Source organism: Paramormyrops kingsleyae, chromosome 25 (genome assembly GCF_048594095.1).
Source record: "Paramormyrops kingsleyae isolate MSU_618 chromosome 25, PKINGS_0.4, whole genome shotgun sequence".
Taxonomy (NCBI): Eukaryota; Metazoa; Chordata; class Actinopteri; order Osteoglossiformes; family Mormyridae; genus Paramormyrops; species Paramormyrops kingsleyae.
Window position 1 is genome coordinate 22,819,404 of NC_132821.1, and position 25,189 is coordinate 22,844,592.

The 25,189-nt window shown below is 48.5% G+C and overlaps 2 protein-coding genes across 4 annotated transcripts; both read right to left on the reverse strand.

The window, feature by feature from the left end:
* Window positions 1-228: 228 nt before the first annotated feature.
* mogs (mannosyl-oligosaccharide glucosidase) lies at window positions 229-6,683 on the reverse strand. Of its 3 annotated transcripts, XM_023799158.2 has the most exons (6): window positions 4,773-5,024; window positions 4,369-4,426; window positions 3,542-3,914; window positions 2,868-3,091; window positions 2,465-2,658; window positions 229-2,355 (listed from the first exon to the last, which is right to left on the reverse strand). In XM_023799158.2, the coding sequence occupies exons 2-6, from the start codon at window positions 4,396-4,398 to the stop codon at window positions 594-596; spliced, it is 2,583 nt and encodes an 860-aa protein (XP_023654926.1). In that variant the 5' UTR covers window positions 4,399-4,426; window positions 4,773-5,024; the 3' UTR covers window positions 229-593. The 3 variants fall into 3 exon arrangements, with proteins under 3 accessions (XP_023654926.1, XP_023654928.1, XP_023654927.1); XM_023799160.2 differs by lacking the exons at window positions 4,369-4,426; window positions 4,773-5,024 and adding an exon at window positions 5,751-6,683; XM_023799159.2 differs by lacking the exon at window positions 4,369-4,426 and having other exon boundaries at window positions 4,773-5,023.
* A 1,833-nt stretch (window positions 6,684-8,516) lies between these two features.
* Window positions 8,517-23,776, reverse strand: pdcd4a (programmed cell death 4a). Its single transcript, XM_023799163.2, has 12 exons — window positions 23,469-23,776; window positions 23,269-23,345; window positions 17,731-18,021; window positions 17,134-17,231; window positions 15,729-15,842; window positions 15,265-15,486; window positions 13,941-14,038; window positions 13,618-13,732; window positions 12,378-12,485; window positions 11,760-11,870; window positions 9,784-9,923; window positions 8,517-8,999 (listed from the first exon to the last, which is right to left on the reverse strand). Exons 2-12 carry the CDS (start codon window positions 23,312-23,314, stop codon window positions 8,948-8,950), a joined length of 1,395 nt encoding a protein of 464 aa, XP_023654931.2. The 5' UTR covers window positions 23,315-23,345; window positions 23,469-23,776; the 3' UTR covers window positions 8,517-8,947.
* Window positions 23,777-25,189: the final 1,413 nt, after the last annotated feature.

The following is a 25,189-nucleotide window of genomic DNA, read 5'->3' on the forward strand; positions in this document are numbered from 1 at the left end:
ACCTCGGGAACAGACCTCGCCGAGAGGCGCTGCCGTATTACACTACGTAGTAGTAGTGGATGGATGGAACGGAAACGGTAAGTGGATTTAGACCCCAACAGCACACGAGTCCTTTTCATACAGGGCTGAAGAGGGAGGGAGGGATGAATTGAGGGAAGGATGAAGGGAGGGAGAGAGGGAAAATGAAAATGAAAGCTACACGCTGAACAAAATTCCACACGTGAAAACTGGGGATCAAAACTGCTTTATTTTACTATTTAAAAAATTATCAGCAATGTTTTTACTGGGTTTCACAATGTGTAAACGTGGTACCTTTTGAAGGATGTACGCACTCTTACTCAGATCGCTCCCTGAATATGACCTTCAGTGCAATTTAAGTGGGGTTGGATAAAACGGTTTCGTATAAATTTTAAGTCAAGAAAAACTCAGAAGTCTTCATCCCCGGACCCTTAATTACATTTTATTCCCTCACAGAAACGAGAACATTGTCGATGTCATTAGAACACGTCTATACAACAATTTGTACAGAGACAAGAAGTTAAAAACAAAAAAAAAATTACTTGGCACGTGTGACGTCGTTGTGGACCGGCGTGTCAGTACTGCTCAGCCATGATCAGCATGACGAGAGCCGACCAACCCGTGAAGGGGTGACTCCCCTGACCCCACCCCGTGGTGTCATTGTACTGTTCCCAGATATAACCCGTTTCCATGTACTGTTTGTAAACATTGTTGATGATGTTAGTCCTGAGCTCCTGGTACAGCGCCGCCACGGACTCCCGGTACGGCCCGTCCATGTTGCCGTAGTGGTACAAGGCCCTCACAGCCAGGTAATTGATGTTGATCCATATGGGACCTCGCCAGTAGGGGGCGTCGTGCTCGGTGTTGCGCTTCATATACATGGGGTCAGCCTTGGACAACGAGCGTAGGCCGTAGGGGGTCCACAGCTTGCCAGGGTCCCTCATGTCACGTAGGATGTGCCCCAGTTTGGGGGAGTCGGGGGTCAGGAGGTGGAGTAGGAAGGGAAAGAGGCTGACGTAGCCCAGAGCATTGACGTACTGGAGCTTGGGGGTGCGGCGGACGGAGCGTACCAAGCGGGCTGCAGGGAACTGGTGCCGGGGCTGCCCTGGGGGTATATACACCTTTTCCTGGACCAATGACACAGCAGGGGTGTGGTTCCCGTAGTCGGCAAAAGCACCCAAATGCTCAGACCAATGCAGTTCGGCCAGCCGTGCGTTGTCGCTCAACTCGCGCTCTGCACGCCGGTAGTCGCTGGCTGGCTCACCCAGGAGCTGTGCCACACGGGCCATGATACTGGAAGCCAGTGCCATCCAGCAGCGCAGGTCCACGTGGCGCTCGTCGGCTGACGGATGCGAGGCCCGGGGGAAGTCGTCCAGCCCCGACGTCAGAGTCTTGGGGTTCAGGAAGAGGTTGACGTCCTTGTCCCGCCCCCGCCAGCGGTACGAACCGGGCAGTGGGCCAGACTGTGTGACATTGTACCACTCGAACCACGTACGTAGCCGCGGGAAAATCCGCCGGAAGAAGCCCTCAGTGGCCGCAGAGCGGCGCCCCGAGGACTCGGCGTCCAGCAGCGCCTGGAGCGTCAGGAAGAGTGTGGGCGGGTTGGCGTTCTCGTTCCACTGCACCACAAACTCAGCGGGCACTTTGCTGCGCGCCTCGTCGCCTAGGATCTGCTCACGCGGGATCCAGCCATCCGCGTTCATCAGGTCCAGCCAGTGCGCCAGAGCCTCGCGGGTGGCCTCGGGGTCCCAGCGACCTACCAGGAGCTGGTGGAAGCCCTCATCCCACAAGAAGCCCCTGGGGAAGAAGGAGCGCGAGGGGACAGCGGTGAACAAGCTCCCCTCGGGGTACAGTAAGGGGTGCTCGTTGTAGGACGACTGCACGATGGACTGGCCATGGAAATAGCCCATCCCTCCAAGCATGTTGCTGAGGGCTGCCTTGGCGAACTTGACTTGGCCAGGGGTAAATCCCTTGCCCTGTAGGCCAAAGGTCTCCTCGAACTTGCCGTTGAATGCTGCTACCTTCTCCTCTAGCGCCTCCGTCATAACCCGGCCTGCCAGCTGGTTGGGCCGCTCCCGGAAGCTTCCAGACTCAAAGAGGACCTCGATCTGGAAGGGGGTCTGCACTGTGACCTGGTGCAGCACGAAGTCGCTCTCCTTCCTGGGGTCCATTTGTTTCTGCTGCTGGGGCTGTGGGGGGGGACGGTGGACGTCCACGCCAATGTAGGGTCTCCTCTCGCCTGAAGGGGGACTGAAGACGAACCTGCGGCTCAGGCTGTTGCGGACGATGTCAGTAAGCTTCTCCAGACCGGGGCTAACAGTCTTCAGGTGATTGTAACTGGAGGACAATGAAAGAAAGTTCAAACTCATCCAGACAGTCCATATAAACCACCGAGCTTCCATCCACCCAACCATACATCCATCAGTCCCCCTCAGCAGGGACATACCTGGCATATTTGGTGCCTGCAGCCTCTCCGGCAGTGGGCTTCCCAAAGGTCACCTTGAAGCTGCCCAGCTCCTCGGAGGAGCCCGTGACGGAGCTCAGGCGGCCACGCTCCTCCACGTGCGCCTGCAGGGAGCCCTGGGTGTCTGCCGCCACATAGAACATCAACGAGATGATGGGTGGCTGGGGGGCGGAGCTCTGGGGTTGGAGGGGGAGGAGCCAGGAGAGGTGAGCCTACTGCAGCCAATAGTTTAACATCTCCAGTTTAAAAATGTCCAAGAAGCAGCCAATGAACAGCAGACTAAGACTCTGTGGGCCAGATTGTTCTTTAGCACGTTGCAGCATTTCAGCAGAGTTGTCTCCTTTGCTCCCGGACATACGGATGTCACAGGCACGGACCTGCTCACCTGCTGCTTGGCGGTCACCCTCCAGGTCCAATCCCCACCGTGATCCCCTCCCGGTCGCTTCACGAACTCGGTGGTGAGGATGAAGTCGGTATCCCGGATCTCCTGGACGCCGAAGCTCAGGCCGTCATGCGCCAGCCACCCGTAACCGTGCAGCCGGTCACCCTGCTCGCATGTGTGCCTCAGGCTCACCTCCACCTCAGGGGACTGCCGCATCCACATCAGCCCTGCGGGGGTGGCCTTCATTTACTTTCTTACAAGAATACATTTATACCAACTAATCTAATGTGGTCCTCAGCCCTTGTTCTCTGGATGGGTGCAGGCTATCAGTCTGTCATTAATGCAATTAATACACTAATTAAACCCATTCAGCTTTCTCTCAATACTGGACTTCAAATAAGTCAGATTCCCTCCTTTTTTCAAACACAAGCATGAGGACCAGTTTTATAGACAGTACAGTCCTATCTTTTTCAGCCATTGATATAGCTGGGATTTTGGATAATGGCCTCGTTAAAGGTGATAGCAAAAGCTGCCTTTCAGAGATGGAGCTGGCAGCTTTTCATGGAAGCCCAGATTACCAAACCACAAAGTCCTGTTTTAGTGTGGCAGGAGACCCCCCCACAGACCCAAACCAGGAGGCAGAAGCACAGGCTCAATGTTTAAGGAGTGGCCCGTACCCGTCACCATGGACCTGGGACTCCTCGTCTTCATGCCGAAGTAGACCTGTGGCCTGTAGGAGCCCCAGAAGCGCTGAGGGGACACAGTGGCACTGGTGCTGTTATCGTGGAGGACCTGGGGCGAGGGATGCAGGGTGACAACTCGCCTGGCCAGTGAGGAGCGCATGTACAGGGCGTAGAAGAACCACACCAGGCTGAAGATGCAGAGGCCAATGGAGATATTGATGAAGAGCTTGCCCATGTCTGCCTTCTTCTTCCGCTCCTTGTCCTTACGGTGTGGGCCGCTGGGTTTCTCATCTTTCCGGTGGGTGCTGGCGTCATTCTGCGAGACTCGCTTCACTGGCCTCTGTCGGCTCATCCTTCCCATGACAGTCTGCAGTGGGGGTGAGGGGGGACAAGTGTGTTACTCCAGAGTGCTTAAAAATGTGAAAACGAAGAACCCAGATCTGTCAAATGCAGTATCCTTCCAAAAACCCCAATATACTTCCAGGCCTGACAGCAACCTGGAATTCATATTTCATGCAGTATAACTGGAGGGTTGGATCCATGAACCAAGCTCACATTTTCTACAATTTTCCATAATTATGTGCTATGTTTTTCAGCTTCACCTTAAGCAGGACACCAGCTAAACATTAAGAGCAGCAATCAGCTTCTGGGAACAGCATTGTAAGATAACCTTCATCTACATATACTTATGTGAGTCGAGCAAATGCGAGCATTTTCCGACATTATCTGGTTCCCTATCTCCTGCCGCACTAACTTGTCTCCGTATCCTGACGTTATCTAGAGGGGTCTTTGTGTTTGTGTTGATGGGTGATGTGCCGTTCCTCGAACTGGGACACTAAGAACTTCCTCATAGGTTTATATACCGTTATCGTCTTGGCACTAGGAAACGGGGGTAAATAGCACGATTACTTAACACTACGTGACTACGGTAATAAAACGTCGGAGAGATTATCATGTGATTCTAATTAGCTTAATGCTAAACAGATCTTATGTCAATCGTGTGAATGGTGATTTATTAATTCGCCGAAAATAAAGGTAAGTGTCTGCACTCCAATGAATGGTTTCTGAAAACCAGGAAGCTGACGACGCAAGTGCAACACCCTATATGGAGAGAATGACACGCCTGGCTATTCAAAAAGAAATGGAGGGAAAAGACGATCGCACGACGAATAGCTGAAATGCACCAGAATTCACAGCTTCAGCCTAAATCGAACAGCAGATGTACCTTAAATACGTGCGAAACTCCGGTTGCACATTATCAGTCACGCTGCTTCCTGTCCGCCTCGATCCCACCTAAAGACGGCGCGTGAAGATGACGTTTCTCCAAGACCTACAGCAAACGCTTAAAACCTTTCATAAATGTGTAGCATGCCCCTCTCCACCCGCACACACATACATATCATCTTCATCGACATTACTAATTGTCATAACGTTATTTCACGAGAAAGGTGCATTTTATTTTCACCGGGCAAATACTTAGCGTCAACGCGTCGCATACAAATGACGCAAAATGACATTTATAGAGGAGTGACTGGGGGATAAACATGACACTACACAATTAATATTACGTCAAGATCGTCGTGGGAGGCAAATGCCGAAATTAAATAAAGGGCACAGCTATCAAGCTGTTTACATCTACGCTGCATTAATGTATTGGAAGCCATTAAATGTCGTGTGATGTAAGCCAAGCAGGTCCGGCTCATTCATTGATCTCATACACGCACGTTTGACCAAATCTCTTAGCCAGGAAGCAGTCCAGGTAAAACCCGGGTTACATCGAGCTGATAAAGTACTACAATGGCTTGCTGTGTTCCCAAAAGGACGGCCACAGCCTCAAGCTTCTTCAATTTAATTACTAGCTGTCATCTGATTGACTGCAATTACCTTGTCATCGCTCCAGAAAAGTGCGTATAGCAAGGAAATAAATAATTTTGAAACGTGCTTACAAAGTAGCGCTATAATTAGTCATCAGCCCAAATAACATGGCTGTCACCTGTTTAGGCTTTAAGGGTAAAGAGTTGAACTTAGAAGTAAGACGCAAGTTAGGGAAGACAGAGTTTAAAGACAAAGGGATTTGGTTCGCCTTATTCTGAAATAGAATTGTACCCTGTTATTTTTATAGGATATAACAGAGCTACTAGACAGTCTTTAGAAAAACATTAGACAAAAACAGAGTACAAAGAGCAATCATTCATCATCTTACCGTCAAAATAAGCGAAAGAATTGAGAGGAACACAGCGTGGGAATCCTGAATGATTTTAATGAACGGAGACTACCATCCCACACGTGCAATAAGGGGTTTTATTGAAATAATTACAAACGTCTTAGTGCACTTCAAGTGTAACGCAATTTGTTACAGATGATTAAACAGTTGAGAAGTTAACATTTATGAATTTCTGGGGGAAATAGTTAAACAATAAACCTTCCTATAAAACTTTGGTATACCGGTATACAAAATAAAATCTGAAGCTATGATTCTTCAAAACGTACAATCGGTTATTTGCAAAAACGTTTAACACAATCAAAAAAATCGCAAATGGAAGCCCATGCATGTGGCTCTAAGTAATAATGTTGCCCCTGAAAACGGAGTGAAATCTTAACGCTTCATCTGTTAATAAGTAGTTGGGAGGGTTCAGACCATTGCATTGGCTTGGTGTAGAAACCCGAATTGCCCGCTATTGGGGTTTGGAACGTTTGATCCAAGAAGAAAGCAAGCTGGCCTGCGGTTCTGCAGCCTTGCTGGTGACTCGCCACCCCTGGTGACGTCACGCCAGCAGCCTCCTCTGCCTCCTGTGGGAAATGACCAATCGCGAGCGGGATCATCCTGCTGCCCTTTGCTCCCGACGCCATATCGACAGAGGGCGAAGACTGACGCATCAAAACACACAATCATGGTGGAGTCATCCAGTTCCAGCCCTGAAACCATTTAATTGTTCTCATTTGCTGGGGGGAGGGCATGTCCTAATTACAGCGGGGGCTTCTAACGCTAAGCGTTTCGCCGTCCCGCTTAGCTGGAGAAGGGCCGGCAGGCGAATTTTTTTGTTTACAGGGTGGTTCGGGAAATTTTATTCATATTCCCGAGAGAAGCGCTACATGATTGGTCAAGTTATTCATATTTATGAGAATGGCTACCTGATTGGCCCATCCCAGCTTATTTTTTTCAGCCTAAGGCATTCACTGGCCAATCAGGAAGAGCTTCATTTATGAATATTAATAGGTTTTCCCAAACGACCCTGTTAGCTGTCACCACGTGACAGCACTGTTAGGATCCGAATCACTGCGGGCCACATGCAAACCGGGGCCTACTGAGTTTTTGCCTTGGACTCCTGTCGCATGTTCTGCATGTCCCAAGGGTGGCCAGGTCCCAAGATTAAAACGCCACAGGGGGGCGCTGTCCGGTTACAGCCATCATCCTGTCCTCTGTAATCCCATCATCCTTTGCTGGTCATGTTAGAGCTGGACCCCAAAGAACTGTGTGTCACTGGCTAACTTGGACATATTCTGGATCTTCAGGTGAACATCTAGAGATGTCTTCCTCTGTGATTTAAACCCTGGTGTTCATGACGGTGCCTTTCGAGATGTTATGTGATCAAACCTACTAAACCTCAGCGTAGGGGCTGTGTCTCTCAACACGGAGAAGCACTGCTGTGCACGGCCGAAGTAGGCGATGCCGGTGAGAGACCGTACGTTACGTGCAAGCCGCCCGAAGACCTGAGCCCTGAGGACGTCTGTGTTCATCCAGAGCCGGAGTTCATCCCATCTGAGCTCTGCTGACTTACATGATTCAGTCGACAGGTAATTCATACGGTCGAACCAATCTTTTATGACTCATTTTAACATATGCTTCTGAAAAGTATCTGCAGCAGAAAAACAAATTAGTAAACCATTACCAGTTTTTGTGAAAACACAGTCTGTTCACTTCACTATAATTTCACTTAACTGCCCAAGAGCTGGGATTAAACAAAATCTTAAACTACGATTCATTGTAAAGCTTGTCCCTGTCAGATGCTTTCTCAAACGGTTTGGAACTGATTTCTCAACTCATGCGTTTGGTGCGATGTAATTTGAATTGTGCACATTATACAATAAGCAACTTTGTGGCTCAGTGGGCTAAGCCTCCGTGCTTGTGATCAGAAGGTTGCTGGATCGAGCCCAGCCTCGGCATGTCTGTGGCTCCTTGAGCAAAGCCCTTAACCCCCATCTCCCTGGGTTTTGCAACAGGTGGGTGTCACCTACAATGAGCGAGTTGGAAGATGTGTAAATTTCCACATGAAAATCAATAATTATTATTAAATCACAAATAGCTCAACTGGTTAGAAATCAGTCCTGTGGCCTGTACTACGAAGCGGGGTTACTGGCTTATCGTGGAAACTTGTTGGATTTAAGGTACCACAGTTTAAATGGACTTCATATTCGTTCACTTACATTTTGCTCAGACTACCTTAAATCCAACAAGTTACCCCGATAAGCCAGTAACCCCACTTCGTAGTACAGGCCACTGCTGTGCCAAAGGCCCTGGGTTCAAGCTTATGTTAATCCTGTTGCTTGTGGCGGGTGGTGTGCAGCTCAGCAGGATAGGATATTGTGCCCGTCAAGGTCATTGGTTCAAATCCCGGGTTCAGCTGAAGGACGTCGCCGCTGGGCCCGTGAGGAAGGTCTATGACTATCTGCCCCTGCTTCCTGATTGTACACAACTTTAGATAAACACAACTAACAAATAACAGGCGAATAGTGTTCGAATGCCGTGTTTAAAACGCTGACACACAGGACAGCCTAAAGCATTCGGTTCACATAGCAGTGGATTTTGAGCAGTCAGACTACAGACAGTCGCTGGACAAACTAAACTGTGTGTTGCGATGCAGTGTGTGTCAGATCGGAGATCCTGGCAGACAGTCACCGACCAGTACAGACCACTAACCTGTGAATGCTTAGGTGGGGGCAGGGCAGACAAACATCCACACACAGCTCATTTTACTGCTCGAAATTCTGTTTTTCTTTATGTAAGTGTCCTTACAAACAAGTCACATGCAATGGTCACAACAGATGTACACCTACCAACAAACTGGTACAGAAAAACGGCGTGAGAGACTCATTTATTCCCCGTTGGCTGCCCAAGAAAATCCATGGGGGACAAAGCTTAACAAGAAAAGAACTTTCAAAAAATCCTGCAAACAAATAATTTGGGAAAAGAAACATTTAATGGCGGATGACCCCCTCCCCCACAGTTCCCATCCTCATCCACCTGATGACACAGTGGTGGGTGCAGTAATGATGGAAGGCCAGGGCACGGGGGTGGGGGGGGTGTACATCCTCCCATCCAAGCCTCAGGCCTGTAGTGAGGGCCGAAGCTCAACCAGAGCGTACCCACCCGCTCCCCAGTGACATCACCAGCCACCCCTTCTAGGTCTTGATCAGCCCGCCATCACCTTCGCTGACAAACCTCTTGCGCCCCCTGGTGGACAGAAAGGAGAGGACCGTTCGTCAAATGATCGCAGCAGAAACCTGCTGGAGAAACAAATTGCTCACACGCTTTTAACAAGGTCACATAGTGAAAGATACCATAATGTCATAATGATGAGAATTAATTAGATGGCCAATCACTGGTCTGCCAATTACCGTGGCTGTGAAAACAGCCCGTGATTGAAATAAAAGGAATTTCTATGTAATATATATTCAGCATTCATAGAAAGCCTTGGGACGCTTGCTTAATTCTGTATCAATATTGTAAATTTATTGGTTTCATAACAAAAGTCCATTGACAAGAAACATTTACACAGACATTTTCTTTTTAAGTGTCATGATTCAGTTCTGTTCTTGCCATTTTGCTATTAATTGCGATCGTAGTCTTTGGCTCCAAAAGTGATATGAAACACAAATTTTAGTATTTTATGTTATTTTAAAGGTGGCACTAATTAAGAAGTCCACAATGAAACTGCTTGTCATGGAACTTTTTAACTCAGAACAGCTCATTTAGAACTATAATATGGGTTTTAGTTTATTGGTGCTTGAAATGAATGTTTTACTTAAAACTATTGATTGTTTCTAATGTGATATATATTTTTGTAAACAAATGATTAAAATAGTGATTTTTGTTGTTGTTTGACTTCCTGTGAGCACTGTATATGTACAAAATTAGACAAATGGTATTACTGAGTTCCTATATGAACAAAACAGCCTCAAAGCAAATGGACATTTTTTTGGGCATCTGGTGCAGGACGGCGGGGGGGGGGGGGCACCTGGATGGACAGGTGTCCCTCAGCTGTTTGGTGATGACTGACTCCTGGTGGCACAGTTCCACGAAGCTCTCCAGAATGGCGTGAGCATGAGGCACGTCCAGGTTGATTTCGGGGAGCTCGCTGTAAACCCGCTGGAAGCCCTGTGGTGGGGGTGGTGGGGGCGTGGATTAACGGAGGGGGGGCTTAGGAATACAACTGGGGGGCTGACAGTGACATGGCCTGGAAGCTGATGTAATGGAAGCTATTCGTTGTTAAGCATTTTAACTGGAAGCTGAGACATCGGGGAAGATGCTTCCAGGCTACCCTGATAATTATGTTAATTAAAGGTTAAAGGCTCAGGCAGACAGAGGACAGCCCCGGGGTCCACCAGGACCAGTCAGGTGATTATCACAGGACACTGCCTACTGCCATGTGCTCTGCATGGCGTGCACACCCACAAACGCGCATACACACACACAAGTACACACACACACCCACAAACGCGCATACACACACACAAGTACACACACACCCACAAACGCGCATACACACACAAGTACACACACACCCACAAACGCGCATACACACACAAGTACACACACCCCCACAAACGCTCATACACACACAAGTACACACACACCCACAAACGCTCATACACACACAAGTACACACACACCCACAAACGCGCACACACACACACACAAGTACACACACACACACAAACGCGCACACACACACCAAGTACACACACACCCACAAACGCTCATACACACACAAGTACACACACACCCACAAACGCGCACACACACACACAAGTACACACACACCCACAAACGCTCATACACACACAAGTACACACACACCCACAAACGCGCATACACACACACAAGTACACACACACCCACAAACGCGCATACACACACACAAGTACACACACACCCACAAACGCGCATACACACACAAGTACACACACACCCACAAACGCGCATACACACACAAGTACACACACACCCACAAACGCGCATACACACACACAAGTACACACACACCCACAAACGCGCATACACACACAAGTACACACACACCCACAAACGCGCATACACACACACCCACAAACGCGCATACACACACAAGTACACACACACCCACAAACGCGCATACACACACAAGTACACACACCCCCACAAACGCTCATACACACACAAGTACACACACACCCACAAACGCTCATACACACACAAGTACACACACACCCACAAACGCTCATACACACACAAGTACACACACACCCACAAACGCTCATACACACACAAGTACACACACACACACAAACGCTCATACACACACAAGTACACACACACCCACAAACGCTCATACACACACAAGTACACACACACCCACAAACGCGCATACACACACAAGTACACACACACCCACAAACGCGCATACACACACACAAGTACACACACACCCACAAACGCTCATACACACACAAGTACACACACACCCACAAACGCGCATACACACACAAGTACACACACACCCACAAACGCGCATACACACACAAGTACACACACACCCACAAACGCTCATACACACACAAGTACACACACACCCACAAACGCGCATACACACACAAGTACACACACACCCACAAACGCTCATACACACACAAGTACACACACACCCACAAACGCTCATACACACACAAGTACACACACACCCACAAAGGCTCATACACACACAAGTACACACACACCCACAAAGGCTCATACACACACAAGTACACACACACACCCACAAACGCGCATACACACACAAGTACACACACACCCACAAACGCTCATACACACACAAGTACACACACACCCACAAACGCTCATACACACACAAGTACACACACACCCACGCAACAGTCTAAAGCCAGACGTTCAACCCCACGCCTCTCAGCAGTGAGGGGCACAGAGCTCTGTTGCCATGGCAGCCGCTCCACTGACCCTGTTCATTTGGTCCAGTGTGATGAGGCCCATCTCCCAGAAGGCCTTCAGGAGCTTCACCATCATCTGGATGGCCGTCTCCCCCTTGGACTCCAGGACCATGATTATAGCCTGTGAGGGGGGAGGGGGGGCAGGAGGAGAAATGACAGCAAAAAGGGGGAACTTAAGCAACCACGATACACCCGGCAGCCGTACTTCATCCCGCTAGGCCTTGAGTCATGGGAGAAGATTTGCCTTTGAAAAGTGTGAAAAAGAGGTCAGTATGATTCAATCAGTCTCCCATACGGGCCAGTCAGCAGTGGCATGCGGATCCATCATTCTTCATGCTAATCTATTAAAGTGAGGAATAACCCCAACCTGCCACTAGATGGCAGTGCTGCGCAGGATTTCTGCCATTTCAACAAGAACCCTCCCTCGAGCCCCTTATGAATGTTCATTATTAAGTATAATACCAGAGGTCACAGCCTTTAAGTCAGCTGAGGATCATTTCACAAGTTAGAAACATACTTCCCTTCTTATTAATAAGTTAAGCATGCAAATCACAGGAATTCAATTCACTATATACAGCAGGGAGGTCATTGTTTTGTGGCACTGAGGATTGTGGGAAGGGCTCTGAACCTCGTAAACGAGCTCGTGGTGGAAATGGGGCACTTCCAGGTCTCTCAGGCAGCGCTCCGCCTCGGACACCTCCCCCGAGACCAGGTACTCCTTCAGCAGCAGGTTCATCTGGAACGTGACAGGGGGCGCTGTGTTACAATCGCACGCACACGAGTGCAAATGCAGCGACACGACAGAGAAAACGTTCTCTTTAACACCCCACCCAAAGGTGTGCAATACCGTCAGCAGTCTAACGCTGTTCACAGTGCTTTACTCGTTCCCAATGGGTTAAAAAGGGTAATGATTCATGTTAATCCCACCCACTGGGGTTTTGAAGAACTGGAACAAGCGACTAAAACAACACTGAAGTCTATAGCATTTCAGCCAATTCAGTGCAATAGAGAACATGCTTTAAAACGGCCCAGGAGCTAGCAAAGTTCACAGACAGCATTAATCGATTTAGAGCAAAACTGGTCTGTGCTGAACCAGAGCTGTCTATGTCCAGGGAATGTAATCAATGCCAGATCAGGCTGGGAGTATGTCGGGAAAATTATATCTCCACAGGGCCCTCTCTCTCACACCGGGGAGGTGAATAATGGCGCAAATCCTCTCTCTTATGGGCTTACATTCTGCACCGTGCTGCTTCCAACTGACCCCATGTGGTACACTCAGAGAGAGAGAGAGAGAGAGCGAGCGAGAGAGAGCACGCAAATTCTGCTGACACAGGAGGTTGGCTCTGAGATAACGATGGCACGTCTCCCACAATTCCTTGCTGGCGCCTGAACCTCACAGGAATACTGAAGCCTCCCCAGGAGGGGTCAGGGTACAACACCAGTAAGCTTTCCGAGCATTTCCACACACCCAGGCAGAAAAATCACAACAGCAGGTAGTGCGGCACCCAAATGGACCTGCTGCTGACAGACATCTAATCTGCCACAAACACAGTGGAGTAAGTGGCAAGTATTTAAAACCGAAAGCTAAAATTTGCCTTTTACTAATGTATTTATAAACTTCAATAAATGTATATATGCAGGCATAGGTTAAAATCTGAAATTCAGATTTCTAAGTAAATCCCTGCATAATCACTACAGAGACGTCAACCCCACCTACTCTTAACCTCACCATCAAACCCACGCTCACAATTAATATATTCATACCCCACCCACTACTGTATCCTGGCAACACCCACTCAGGCAACAGGATTCACGCTCACACTGGCCGCCCACTCCTACTCATGCTCCCCGGCTCCACCCACCCTCACCTCCTTAATAAGATGTTTCACGGGTCTCTGACCGCCGCCCACTCCCCACACGTTGTCCAGTCGCACGATCTCCCGCTTCATGGACAGCAGTACGGCTGCCCGGTCCAGGGCTGCCCTGGAGGGAGGGAAGCAGGAGTGTCCCCAAGTCACCGGGGATCATGAAAGCAGGGCATTGTGGGATGGGGAGGGTTACTGAGGGTTCTTAACAGACAGCTGGAATCACCACAAGGTGTCTGATAGGAGACTTTTTCCCTTCATGAATGAATTTCAAACATGCTCTTGCTTCGGTGGGGGGGGGGCACTTGTCTGAATGCTGCCCTCACCTGGCGTGATCGCAGGCCACCATGCCCTTGTAGCGGTCCAGGAAGTCCAGGGGGAGGGCGTGATCAGCGATGGCCCGGGCGATGAACTGACCCAGCATCTGCGGACACGGCAAGGATATGGGCCTCCGAGTTTGGTGAGCCTTCACTCCAAATGGCCAAACAAGCTCCTATAGCTCAACAAGTCGCCCACCATGCTAACGACACAAAGGTCATGGGTTCGAATCCCAGGGAGCATACAAAAATCGTAACCCACCCCACAACTCTAAGTCACTCTAGATAAAAAGTGTTGGATAGACAAATTAATGTAAACTGGTATCTTGACATGTTAAATTAACCAGGCATTATTATTCCAGACCCGGCACCCGGTTACAGGTCCCTGGGCTCCTCGAGCTGGAACCTTTGTAGCTCCGGACCACTTTTGTGTGTCGCTTTTACACTGCATAATAGGAAGTGGAATGTTAATTAAGCATGGGAGACGCAAAAAGTTTATAGGTAAAAAATTTCACTCATGATTTCATATGAAACTACACCGACCCCCCACAACAATGGAGGAGGAATAAGTCATTTCGATAGTTATTTGTTGGTTATTGGGGGGATCGATCGCATTCAAAATGGGACACAGCCTTTATTAAATCAAAGCAGATCAATGTTTTGTTTCCCACAGAATAATAAACAATGGAATGTTATCCCACTAATAAGCACCAGCAAATTTACAGAAAAGTATATTGCTTATCAATTGAATTCTCCGATGCAGAAATATGGAGACACCAGCACAAAATGTATTAATTGATGCACTAAATGTAATTGAGGTACAAAAACAGTTCCATCTGCTCAGTTTTTGCTCTGCTACATCTTTTTCTGCAATTCTGCGTAACTTCCATGTTAGCGCTGGTGCTTGTGGTCAACCAATCAGCAAGTTTATCACTGCAAGTGCTTCGCCAGTAGTCTGTGTTTGAATGAGAACTACCTAGTCTAGAGCAGGTGCTAAAAAAGGGTTTAAGAACTGCAACTCTGAGGAACTACAATCGGGCCAAGTTCCTGCCATGTGAACACGACAAAAAGGTTCTGGTTCCAGAAAAAAGTTCCACTGGTGTGAAAGCGCCTATAGAAATATACTTTATAGTCATAACACAATGATGCTTTGTGAACCATTTGCTGTATTTTTTGACCCCATTAGATGGTGTTTTCTGTTAAAAAAAACAGCACAAAGCATGCCCCAAAGCAAGCCAACAGCACCATCTAGTGGGGACAAAAAAAATGCAGCAAATGGTTCATAAAGCGTCATTTTGTCCATCACTAATCCCCCCCTGCCCCTGCCCACTACCTGCGGGGCCTCCGGTGTGTCCAGGATGAGGTCAGGCAGCTCCATCAGCACCTTGTCAAATGCCCGTGCCATGTCCTGCTCGGCCATACCCTTGCCCATCAGGTCAGACAGCAGCCGGGACGTCAGCTCCCGGTGGCTTGCCTTGCCCTCTAGGGACAGTGACACGGCCAGCGATGACACCTTGAACTTGTTCTTGCCCAGGTTCAGCTCTTTCAGCAACATCTGGAGGTGGGTCACACATGTGGTCACAAGTGCGGGGGCATGGTTACGTCTCATAGACAGTGGGCACACGGGAACCAGTCGAACTATGGCTAGGAGCCTTATTCCTATTAATATGCAGTCCCCACTAATTTCCATGTGTTCAGGAATTCGGACCAATACCAGGATGACCTCTTATTAGACCTATCTGACGTCCATATGATTAGCTCTCCTGTTATACGCCCTGCCTCAGACCAGGGTCTCACCTGGACCTCCTTGGTGTCGCCATGCTCAAAGTACTCCTTCACAACGGGGCTGACTGTCTTCTCCAGCTCCTGCTCTTCCAGCTCTGGCATGACCGTGGCATAGACCGTGTTCCCCTTCAAAAGAGCGACACAAAACACCGGAGCTCAAAAACCATCTTGTCTTCCGCGTCAACGAGGACTACATAACCGCTAAGTGGCGCCACCCGGTGGTTGGAATTTCAACTGCGACGCTCGGACCATTGTAGGCTCGCTGCCAACGAGCATCAGAGGGAAGATTTGGTGTGCCAGTCCAATGGAAAGGTCCTGCAGCGATGATTAGCATTTAGCATTTTAACATGGAGCAACAACGTTCCTCAGATTGCCATACGGTGTCCGGGCTTGAAGTAAGGCAGGTCAAGAAACTGACAAGGACAAACAGATTCATGATAAAAGACGATCAAAAACATCTGGAGGAAACGGAGGTGGGAGGGGAATTTAAGAGCTCTATTGTTTAGACCCCCCCTTTGCAATTAATTAAGTTTATAGGAGAATGGAACTGATTTTAACATTAAAAATCAAAGCGGCGACTGACTTTTCACCTTCCTGTTTGATTTTCCTTTAAGAAAAACAAATTGACCATGTGACATGGCCTTGGAAACTGCCCCCACCCCCCATGAACGCTCGCTGATTTTGGCCAGGGCCCTTTTCCAAAAGCAATCACAGCGCCTAATTCACAACCCCTCCCCCCATCCCTGGTGAAGGGGTGAGGTCTCCGGGTTTGTCCACGGCCTCGTATACCGTCAGACAACCTCAGCGACAAACTTTATCATTGCCGACTGGACAGTCACCATGGCAACAAAGACCCAGCAGCATTAGTCTGTTCTGAGCCAGGTTTGCCGATTAAAATTCGTGAGAAGAGTTTAAAAAATAGGAGATCTGCACGTTACTATAAAAGTGCAAAACCTGTGCTTGATCGTTAAAAAATGACATTAATTTCCTTATGTACCTTCTGAAATGATTCAATGGTTGGACACCTGTTATGAAGTATACTTCAGCCATTTGTCAGTATAAACCAGTGTCTCCCAATCTGGTCCACAAGGACTCGCCGACAGTCCACATTTTAGCTCCCTGCCAGACACTCCACGTTTTTACAGAGAGCTGGGAGGAAGCAAAAACATGGACTGTCTGCGGGTCCCGAGGACCGGATTGCAAAATACTGGTATAAAGAGAAGCAGAAATCTCAGCGTCAGTCCTGTGTGGAGAGCACAACGGGAAGAGAAAGTGCTTTTGGCAGTTATGGTACAGACCCCGGCCATCATTACGAAAGAACACGTTCAGATTGAATGACAAGGCAAGACCACAAAAGAGTGACAGCCCTACCCCAAACAGGAGCTCGAAATATGAAGAAACACCACAGCACAGTCACCTGAGAGGATTCGTCATAGTTGGGGTCCTTGGCATCCGGCTCCTCCATCTCGTAGACCATGCCCGCTGCTCCCCACACGCCCTTACCTCCAGCCCCGCCTGCGTTGAAACACCACCACAAATAACACTCTTTACACCAGTAGTGAAACCAGCAAACATGGCCGCCACCTCTCAGGCACACTTTTAGTCATGATTATTAAAGGCCTCTCTGCCGATTCCTGAAACCTGCCAGGGATGTGGTTTGACACCCCGGAAAATAAAAGTAAAAAAAAAAAAAAAAAAAAGCAAATAACCAGAAATTGCACACTCAGGGGTTCAGTCACAAAGATTCAAGATTCAAGAGGTTTATTTCTCACGTACACAGTTGTACACAAACAACATGTAGTGGAATGTGACCCTGGTCACTCCGAGCAGCTGTGATAACAAAATATAGAGAAAAAATTAGGAAAAATAATAATATAAGATAAGACAAACAAGCAGCAGTCAAATGCCTTAACTGCTACACCACCTAGTGGCGGGATGACCAAAAAAATCCACGAGCTGCAGGTGTGTTTCAGATGTACGAGGTAGGTACTATCTGATTGGCTAAGGAACATACCTTTTTTGGGAAGGCCGCGGCCCTTTCCCATTCGGGATTTGCGGTCGTTGGTGTGCAGCTTGCTCTTGGGACTGGTGAGGTCGGCCACGGGGTCGCCGGATGCCTCGGACACCGAGTCGCGGCCGGACTCGCGGGAGGACGTGCGGCGGAGGCGGCGCTTGGCTTTGGCCTTGAGCCGCGCCTCGTGGAGGGCCTTCTCCTGCGGCGTCCATGCCCCATTCACCTCGGCCTCACTCAGCTCCTCCTCGTCGCCGTAGGAGCTGTCCCCGTCCGCCTGCTCATCAAACACCCCTGCAGATCCACACACCGAGGCGGAAGAGATGAGCTTGTGGGGGCATCACACAACCACACAAAGAAAAAAAAAAAGAAAAAAACACTCATGCAATCTCTGGAAAGTTCTGTGCCAAACAGACGGACATTCATCAGGTTAGGGGAAAGCCAAAACACAGGTACGTTTCAACAATGCACTTCTATTTTGGGAAGAAAAGCAGGATTTGTAGAATATTCCCGCAACCATGCTGTTGGTGCAAGGTGACGGCAATCTTATTCCCTGGCAGGGGGGGGTCGTACACCCAGCCACAGTGTCAAAGCTGAATCATAAACAACGTTGCAGATCACAACAGGAACAAAGATGGGTTTCAGTTCACCTTCACGGCCAGGGGAAGCCATGATGGTTGATATGAGATATAAACGGCTTCATTGTTCCTCTGCGTTCATCGGTTTGACGCCGAGTTGTTGTGAGGGGGGGGGCAGATACTGACCAGCCTCCACAGGGATGTCTCAGGCAAACATCACCAGAAAATAAACGATGGGAGGGCAAAAGGCCACCAGTAGGTCATATCTGACCCAGAGTTCTGATGAACTTGGCCGCTCTACCTTGACTTGATGCAGACAGTGCCTGCAGACACTGGACCCGTCCCCCTCAAGAAAAACAAATCCAGAACCAGCCCGATTCCTGTGACAGAGCCACCGCAGCGGGCAGGTGGGTGGGGGGAGGGGGGTCATCACCACCTCTCCCCGCGATCTGCTAGTGGTCCTCCAGCCTCCGGACCCTAAAAATAGACGGGTTGAGCCATCAGACCTGTCACAGGAAGCAGAGCAGAGCTCCGCGGCAGGCTGGCGTCGGAGGTGATCCTCGCCGTGGCGCTGGAGGATGCCCGCCCGCTCCTCTGCTGAAGTTTTGCCATATTTCCGGCGTTCCCTCATCAGCCAGACCCTCAATAAAACGTTTGTTTTGTTTTTTTTTCCTTTTGCCATCCCACACAGTCGGGCCAGTCGTGGCGAACGGCAGACACATACAGAGACTCGACTGGTATTTGCCAACGCAAGCGGTGACAGGAAAGAACTGAAGGGCCGGTGAACCCAGGATCCAGAGCCATGCTCCCGCCTTTAGGCAATAACACTCCGCTCACCTCAGATTAAAGCCCATGGATCTTTGCCCAACCACACCCACCCAGAAAATAACACCAGTCAAGAAGTGGCTGCTTCAGCTGGCCTAGCAGTTATAAAAGGCGCTTGTGACCCCACTGAGGTAAGCGATCAGATAAAAGACAGGATGTGGGAGTTAAAAAAAAAAGCTCTTTAACTGGCAACATTCAGCTTAAACCGACAGGAACAGGAGCAAAACCAAAACAACTCCACAGCATGATGCTGCCAGACGGAAAGAAATAATGCTGCCTGTGTGTGCTGAGCCGGGTAACAATTACTGTCTTCATTAAAAACACGGAGCAGCACATTAAGAGGAGATAAAAACAGCTGTGAAACAAGTGGAAGTGACAATCAGGAGTGGGGGGGGGGAAGCAGCTGAAAAAGTGAAGGTCCTGCAGCCGTCTTTCATAAACAAGCAGAACAGATTCAGAGCTCATAAGCGTTCAGATGGATTTTGGAGGGAAACTGGGCTGCAGACTCGCCGCGGAAGCAGTGTTACACGCCGCTCGCTGAGATGGAAGTCCTGCCCCCTTCTCACCGAACTCCATGTGGGCCCGACCGCCCGGCCGGGACAATGTTCACTTCTGTTTGGCGGGTTCTGAGTGGGCGGGGTCCGAAGTAAAAAAATAAAATAAAATAAGATAATCATAGAAGGAAGTAAATCAGAATGCGTCTACGGCCATGCTGGATATCGTGGCCATCCAGAAGAGCACTCAGAAGCAGATACTGGACAGCAGCCAAGTGGGAGGGGCCTGTATAGAGCTGGAAGGAAAAAAGCTGACAGGCCCTTTTTTCTTGGGGGGGGGCGGGGGGGTTTCTACAGTACTCTGCAGGGTAATGTTAGTGGTATCGCATGGCGGTTCTGATGCCACATACCGCTCACATGACTAGAGGAACAGATCTTCCATCCTGGCACACATTCCCCCCCCCCCCCCCCCAAAAGGAGAAAATTTAACGATCCAATGAATTTCCCTGTAGGGCTGCAGGGTCAGGTCATGTGACTTATACGCCCCAGTTGGCTTGCTCAACCCAAACCAGTCTGACTGACGCTCTTGGCAGGGCGTGCGACGCAGCCGACCTGTGAACCCAAACACAGGTGTGTGAAAACAGGACGTGTGTACAAGGCTGAGCAGTGCGGCGTCTCCACGGCGACTCTCGCTGCGCCTGACGCCTAAAGCAAGTGGATACGCATCAATACCAAGCTGCCAGCAGCGGGTCTCTCACAAAATCCCCTCGCACGGTTCGGAGCACTTTCTGATGGTGGCGACTGCATGCCAGGTGGAGATCTCGAACCGCACGGGGGGGGGGGGGGGCGCACAGGAAGCCGCTCGCTCCCCGCAGTTAACCACGTGGCAGTTGGCCCCTCCGCCAATCGACGGCGCTCTCCTCCGTCACGTGACGCGGCAGCTAAAACAAACAACTCGGTCGAGTCAGAGAATCATTTGGGGAAGAATGTGGAGCCGCCAAACTGGAAAAATATGTAAACAGAAGGTCTGCAAAGGTCATGCAACAAGGACTCCACCCTGACTGACATTTATGGTTTATTATTATATTCGTCTGGATGTTTGCGTTCATTTAGTTCCTCTGTAACTACTAAAGCTACCTCCCAAATCAGGAGATTTTAAAAGCAGAACACTTTTTCTTAAAAAAAAAATTATTTCGCCATTGGGCCCCAGAGCAAGGTTCTTAACTCCCAATGGTTCTAGAGCAGGGGTGGGCAATCTTATCCAGAAGGGGTCGTTATGTATGCCGGTTTTTGCTGCAACTACCTAATTAGATTACTAATTAGAGGACTGATGGGTCCTCACACCTGGAGTTAAACCTCTGACCTAAATGTTATTCCAAATACCTGCATACACCCCGGCCCTCTGCAGATAAGACTGACCACCCCTGATGCAGGGACTGACTGAGCCTGCTCTCTGAATTGTATGTCACTTTATAAAAAAAAAACGATTGCTAAGTAAATAAATGTCATTAATGTACCAGGAAATGTCCACACTGGAGCTTTGAGACCTGGACAGCGGCTGGCTAGGTGCTGCTAAGGCCGCGCACTGTAGTGAGGTAACCAAAAGAAGGAAGAGGGCTGTTTTCATGATTATTTTGGAGGTGACGAGGTCATTTCCTCTCAGTGGAAAAAAAAAACCAGAAGATTCGGTCTCATTTCACGGACTGACTGGGTCACCCTCAGCCACAAAATACAAATATAAGTCTGTAACACATATCCACCTCAGCAGGCACCCTTGCCTGTAGTGAGACTTGTGCAGCAAGTTATATGCCTGCCCCTGGATTGGAGCCTGCTGTTGTATCCTTTGAACAGCCATGTAAGATCTAGCTGCATGTTTAAAAAACTGTTAGGAAAAAAAAGTGACTTATACAAACAACTTTGCATAAAAATGTTAACCCTAATCCTAACTCTATTATCATTCAAGTTTTTCATGTATAGCGCTTTTCTAATAGTCCAGGGCGTTATACAAAGTCAAAATTTTAAAATCTACAACGCAATATTTATACAGGTAAGAGTATATCGCAATAATCTGGCACAAAACGAGCTCAGTTAAACCTCCTCCGGAGGAAACGAGTCAGAGGAGCAAGACCGGTGCCTAACTGTCAAAAAAACAGCCACAAACACAAATCGCAAACCATGCATTAAGTAAATGTGTGCAAACCTGCCGCTATTCCAAAGCGCCTTATCTGAGCAATATTGGCCACTGTATGTATTAGACATTCATTAATATCGCCTTTTAGCATAGCGATCATTACTAAATATATATTGCGGCTTAAGTCCCATGTTCGACGCTAAAAATTCAGCCTAATGACAGGCATATGAAAGATTAAGTAGAAGCAACGACAGATCATTTACAGTCATGCAATCTTTGGCTGCACACTACCTCGGGCGGGGGGGGGGGGGGGGGGGGGGGGCTTGTATCTGACCGAACTGGATGTCACTTTTTATAGCGGGAATGAGCAGAGTTCACCTCTTAACCAGCCCCATCCCTGCACGTCAGATCGGGTCGGCCTTAGGTAAGGAATGAATGTGAGGAATGAATGAAAGTGAAGATGACTAGAAAGGGGTCCAGGAATACACCCCCTCTCCCTCTACATACCTGTGGCTTATATTGGACAATGATGATATACACAGAACCACTCGCCGACAGCGCCGGATTTAAGGCAGGACAAATTTCAGCAGTTAAGCGGGGGGGAGCAAATATGGCCGAAAATGGTGTGTACCGTTGCTGGCAAACATGACTGAAATCACCATACACCACTTACATAACAGGATGGCAGCGAAGCAGCGCGTTATGTAACAGATCAGCGCTTCCCGAAGGTACAGACAAGTATCCAGCCTCTTTCTCTGCCAGTCCCGAGCCCTCGCAAATGCATTTATTTAACTGATTTAGGGAGTAGGTACTGGGGTTTTTTCTTTATCGCGCATGTGCGATAAAATACATATTTATTAAGCACGAAAATTAAGAAACGAATATTGAAAGGAAGGAGCTCTTTGTGCACCGCGGTAAATCCGCAGGTAATCACGTTATTTCTGCATGTTTGGGGGCGTTGCCGACAGTCAACTGGGGATCTTTAACTCCGGCCAAATGGATAATCCCACACAAACAAGGCAATTAACTCACCGAAAACAACGCGACAGTAAACCGATTTAGTACTATACTGCTAAAATAACGTGCAACTACTCGCTTCAGAATGCAAACTTTAGTATAACGGAATAAAGCGTTTTTATGTCTCGTAACATCCCGTGGCGTGTCGCGTTCTGCAAGCACACTCCGGTCGCGTAGATCTGTGTTATAGGGCAAAGGGAAACGGGCCATGAGTGCATGTCGCTGGAGCGTGTGTCCGGACGTGCGCCCCCCATCCAGGCAAAACAGACCAACAAAAGGCAGAGCAACCTATACTTTGCCACTTTGTATTCCTGCATACGGAGTAACAATGTAGCGGATTGAGGTAACAGATCGTCCGCCTCTGAGAGTCACATGGCGGCGCCCGATCAGCGCTGTGCCCGACCCCCCGATCCGCCGTTGCGGGTCGGCTGCGCTCGCCTCCGCAAAGCCAGGTGCGCGGTTCGCATTCACGCAAATCGCCGGCGGCGCGCCTTACCGTCGGGCCGTGAGGCATCGGACCGCGGGTTCACTTCGGCCGTCATGTCTCCCCCTCTGGCCCCCGCTTAGCGGTCGCTGAAAAACAAAACAAAAGAAAAACAGACGCGGAGACGTGACGCGCTCTCAAAAGCGTCCGTCAGAATGGCTTTTTAACTGTGTGACAGCCATGCACGGCGTTATTATAGGGACACGTCTCACCTCGGCTACAGAAACGAGAGCCTTCAAAAGCAATGCAAATGGCAGAAAGCAGTGGAAACGACGAGTCTCTGATTAACCTTGGTTGAAAACTTGGAAAAAAATTAATTCGCCAAGAAAGAAATGCATTCAAAGACAAGAATATCGCGACTAATTAAAGTCTAAAAAAAATCTGTTTTTAACTTAAGAGTGCATGGGGAATCACATGGAGAAAATGTATGGAGGAGTGGCTCAAACGGGGACGGAAACTTTTTTTCTGTTTCAGCCTATCGGACAAGCAAGCAGCGTGGACCAAAGACAGTATAAGCGACACCCCCAGTCTGTGCTTCCCCGTTGACGTCTTTGACTGATTAGGCAACGTTCTGCAAGTGCCTGGGGCGGTCCGGCGAACATAATTTTTAGCAAGTCTATCAGTTTTCTTTACGCGCTATTATTCACAGTTTGTAAGCAAATGGTTAAATGAATACGGCATTTTCTCCGCTCCGCTTAATGAGCCGTGGATATTTTTTTCCGTATAGCATATGATTCAGTGTGTATACTTAATCGAAATGTTTTTTTTTTTTGCAGTGAATGATTCATGCATTTGTTCAGTGTTTATACATGTTCAAAATGTTTTTTTTTTTCCGTTGTAGTGCATGATTCATGCGGTATATCTGCATCCTCCCTGTATGTCAGTTCTCCTTCATTCTTGCAGAATTTTACCCAACTTAACCCGTCCATTGAGACACTAGAAAATTGCGTTTGGGATAAAGAAGTGTCTGAAATTTGGAAATACGTGTGTAGAGAAAGCAGTACTGGGCTGGCCATCTGTCATACAGGGCACTTTCACAGCGAGCCAATGTTTTTTTTTTTCCTCGTAGATGAACCCCCCATCGATAAATGTTATCATAGATATGTATGTGTGGTGTTCGGGCAAAAGTCAAGGTCCGATTTATAGTTACATTCCACCCCTGATAGATAGTATGCGTCTAATATGTAAAATTCTGCTTCATTGGACAAGATCATGTAACACTTTGAAGTGGAGTTTGTGTGTTTTTCCATAGGGAGCCACATAGTTTAAATCAGGGTTTTCTCTAAACAGGGCCAAGCCAGGAAATGAAGGCCCCAGAACTTAAAGGAATCTTCTGGAAGATGTCTGGAGAACATTAGGTGTTGGTTCGCTGTTCTCGTGTAAAATTAACTTTTGGAGTGGGAGCAGTGTGGGCCGCGACCTTGGCTGGCGCCATGTGAACGACATCCCCGGTATCTGTTTTTGTTTTTGTTGTAGCTCGGGCTGAATTTAAAATGCCATTTTGAAATCAGATCAGGTTTTTCCCTCCCCGGAACTGCAGCATCTTTACCTATGAGACGGTGCAGATTGCAGCTTGCAGTGTTTCATTTTGGCCACTCGGCGGTGCTAAAGTACCGTAAAAGTCCTGAAACGATAAACGCAGCGCCTGCAGCTAAGCGCATTTCTAGCAGCACTTCCGAGAAGCAGTCAAGGTCAGTCAATGACACAGTACTTTTTATTACGTGATGTAAAAAAAACACGGCCATATAATACGGATACACAACATACTGATATCAAACAACGGTGAATGGAAGTTATTTTATTCATCGCTATAGCTTCTCATGCTTGAAAATTACACGTCTAATGTGGTGCATACTTTACTGTAGGTTCATTAGCCCGGCTGGCACCCATGTGTGGAAGATAAAATGCGTACTTTGCTCCGATGTTTTTATTT

What these genes read in the sequence shown, in the direction of transcription:
- pdcd4a (XM_023799163.2), bottom strand. Translation starts at nt 23,314, where the DNA reads ATGACGGCCGAAGTGAACCCGCGGTCCGATGCCTCACGGCCCGACG. An exon ending in CGATGCCTCACGGCCCGACG is followed by an intron (nt 18,022 to 23,268) that starts GTAAGGCGCGCC and finishes GTGGATCTGCAG; the next exon opens with GGGTGTTTGATGAGCAGGCG. An exon ending in ACACACCGGAGGCCCCGCAG is followed by an intron (nt 14,039 to 15,264) that starts GTAGTGGGCAGG and finishes CCGTGTCCGCAG; the next exon opens with ATGCTGGGTCAGTTCATCGC.
- mogs (XM_023799158.2), bottom strand. Translation starts at nt 4,398, where the DNA reads ATGAGGAAGTTCTTAGTGTCCCAGTTCGAG. An exon ending in TCTTAGTGTCCCAGTTCGAG is followed by an intron (nt 3,915 to 4,368) that starts GAACGGCACATC and finishes CCCCCACTGCAG; the next exon opens with ACTGTCATGGGAAGGATGAG. An exon ending in TCCCAGGTCCATGGTGACGG is followed by an intron (nt 3,092 to 3,541) that starts GTACGGGCCACT and finishes CCACCCCCGCAG; the next exon opens with GGCTGATGTGGATGCGGCAG.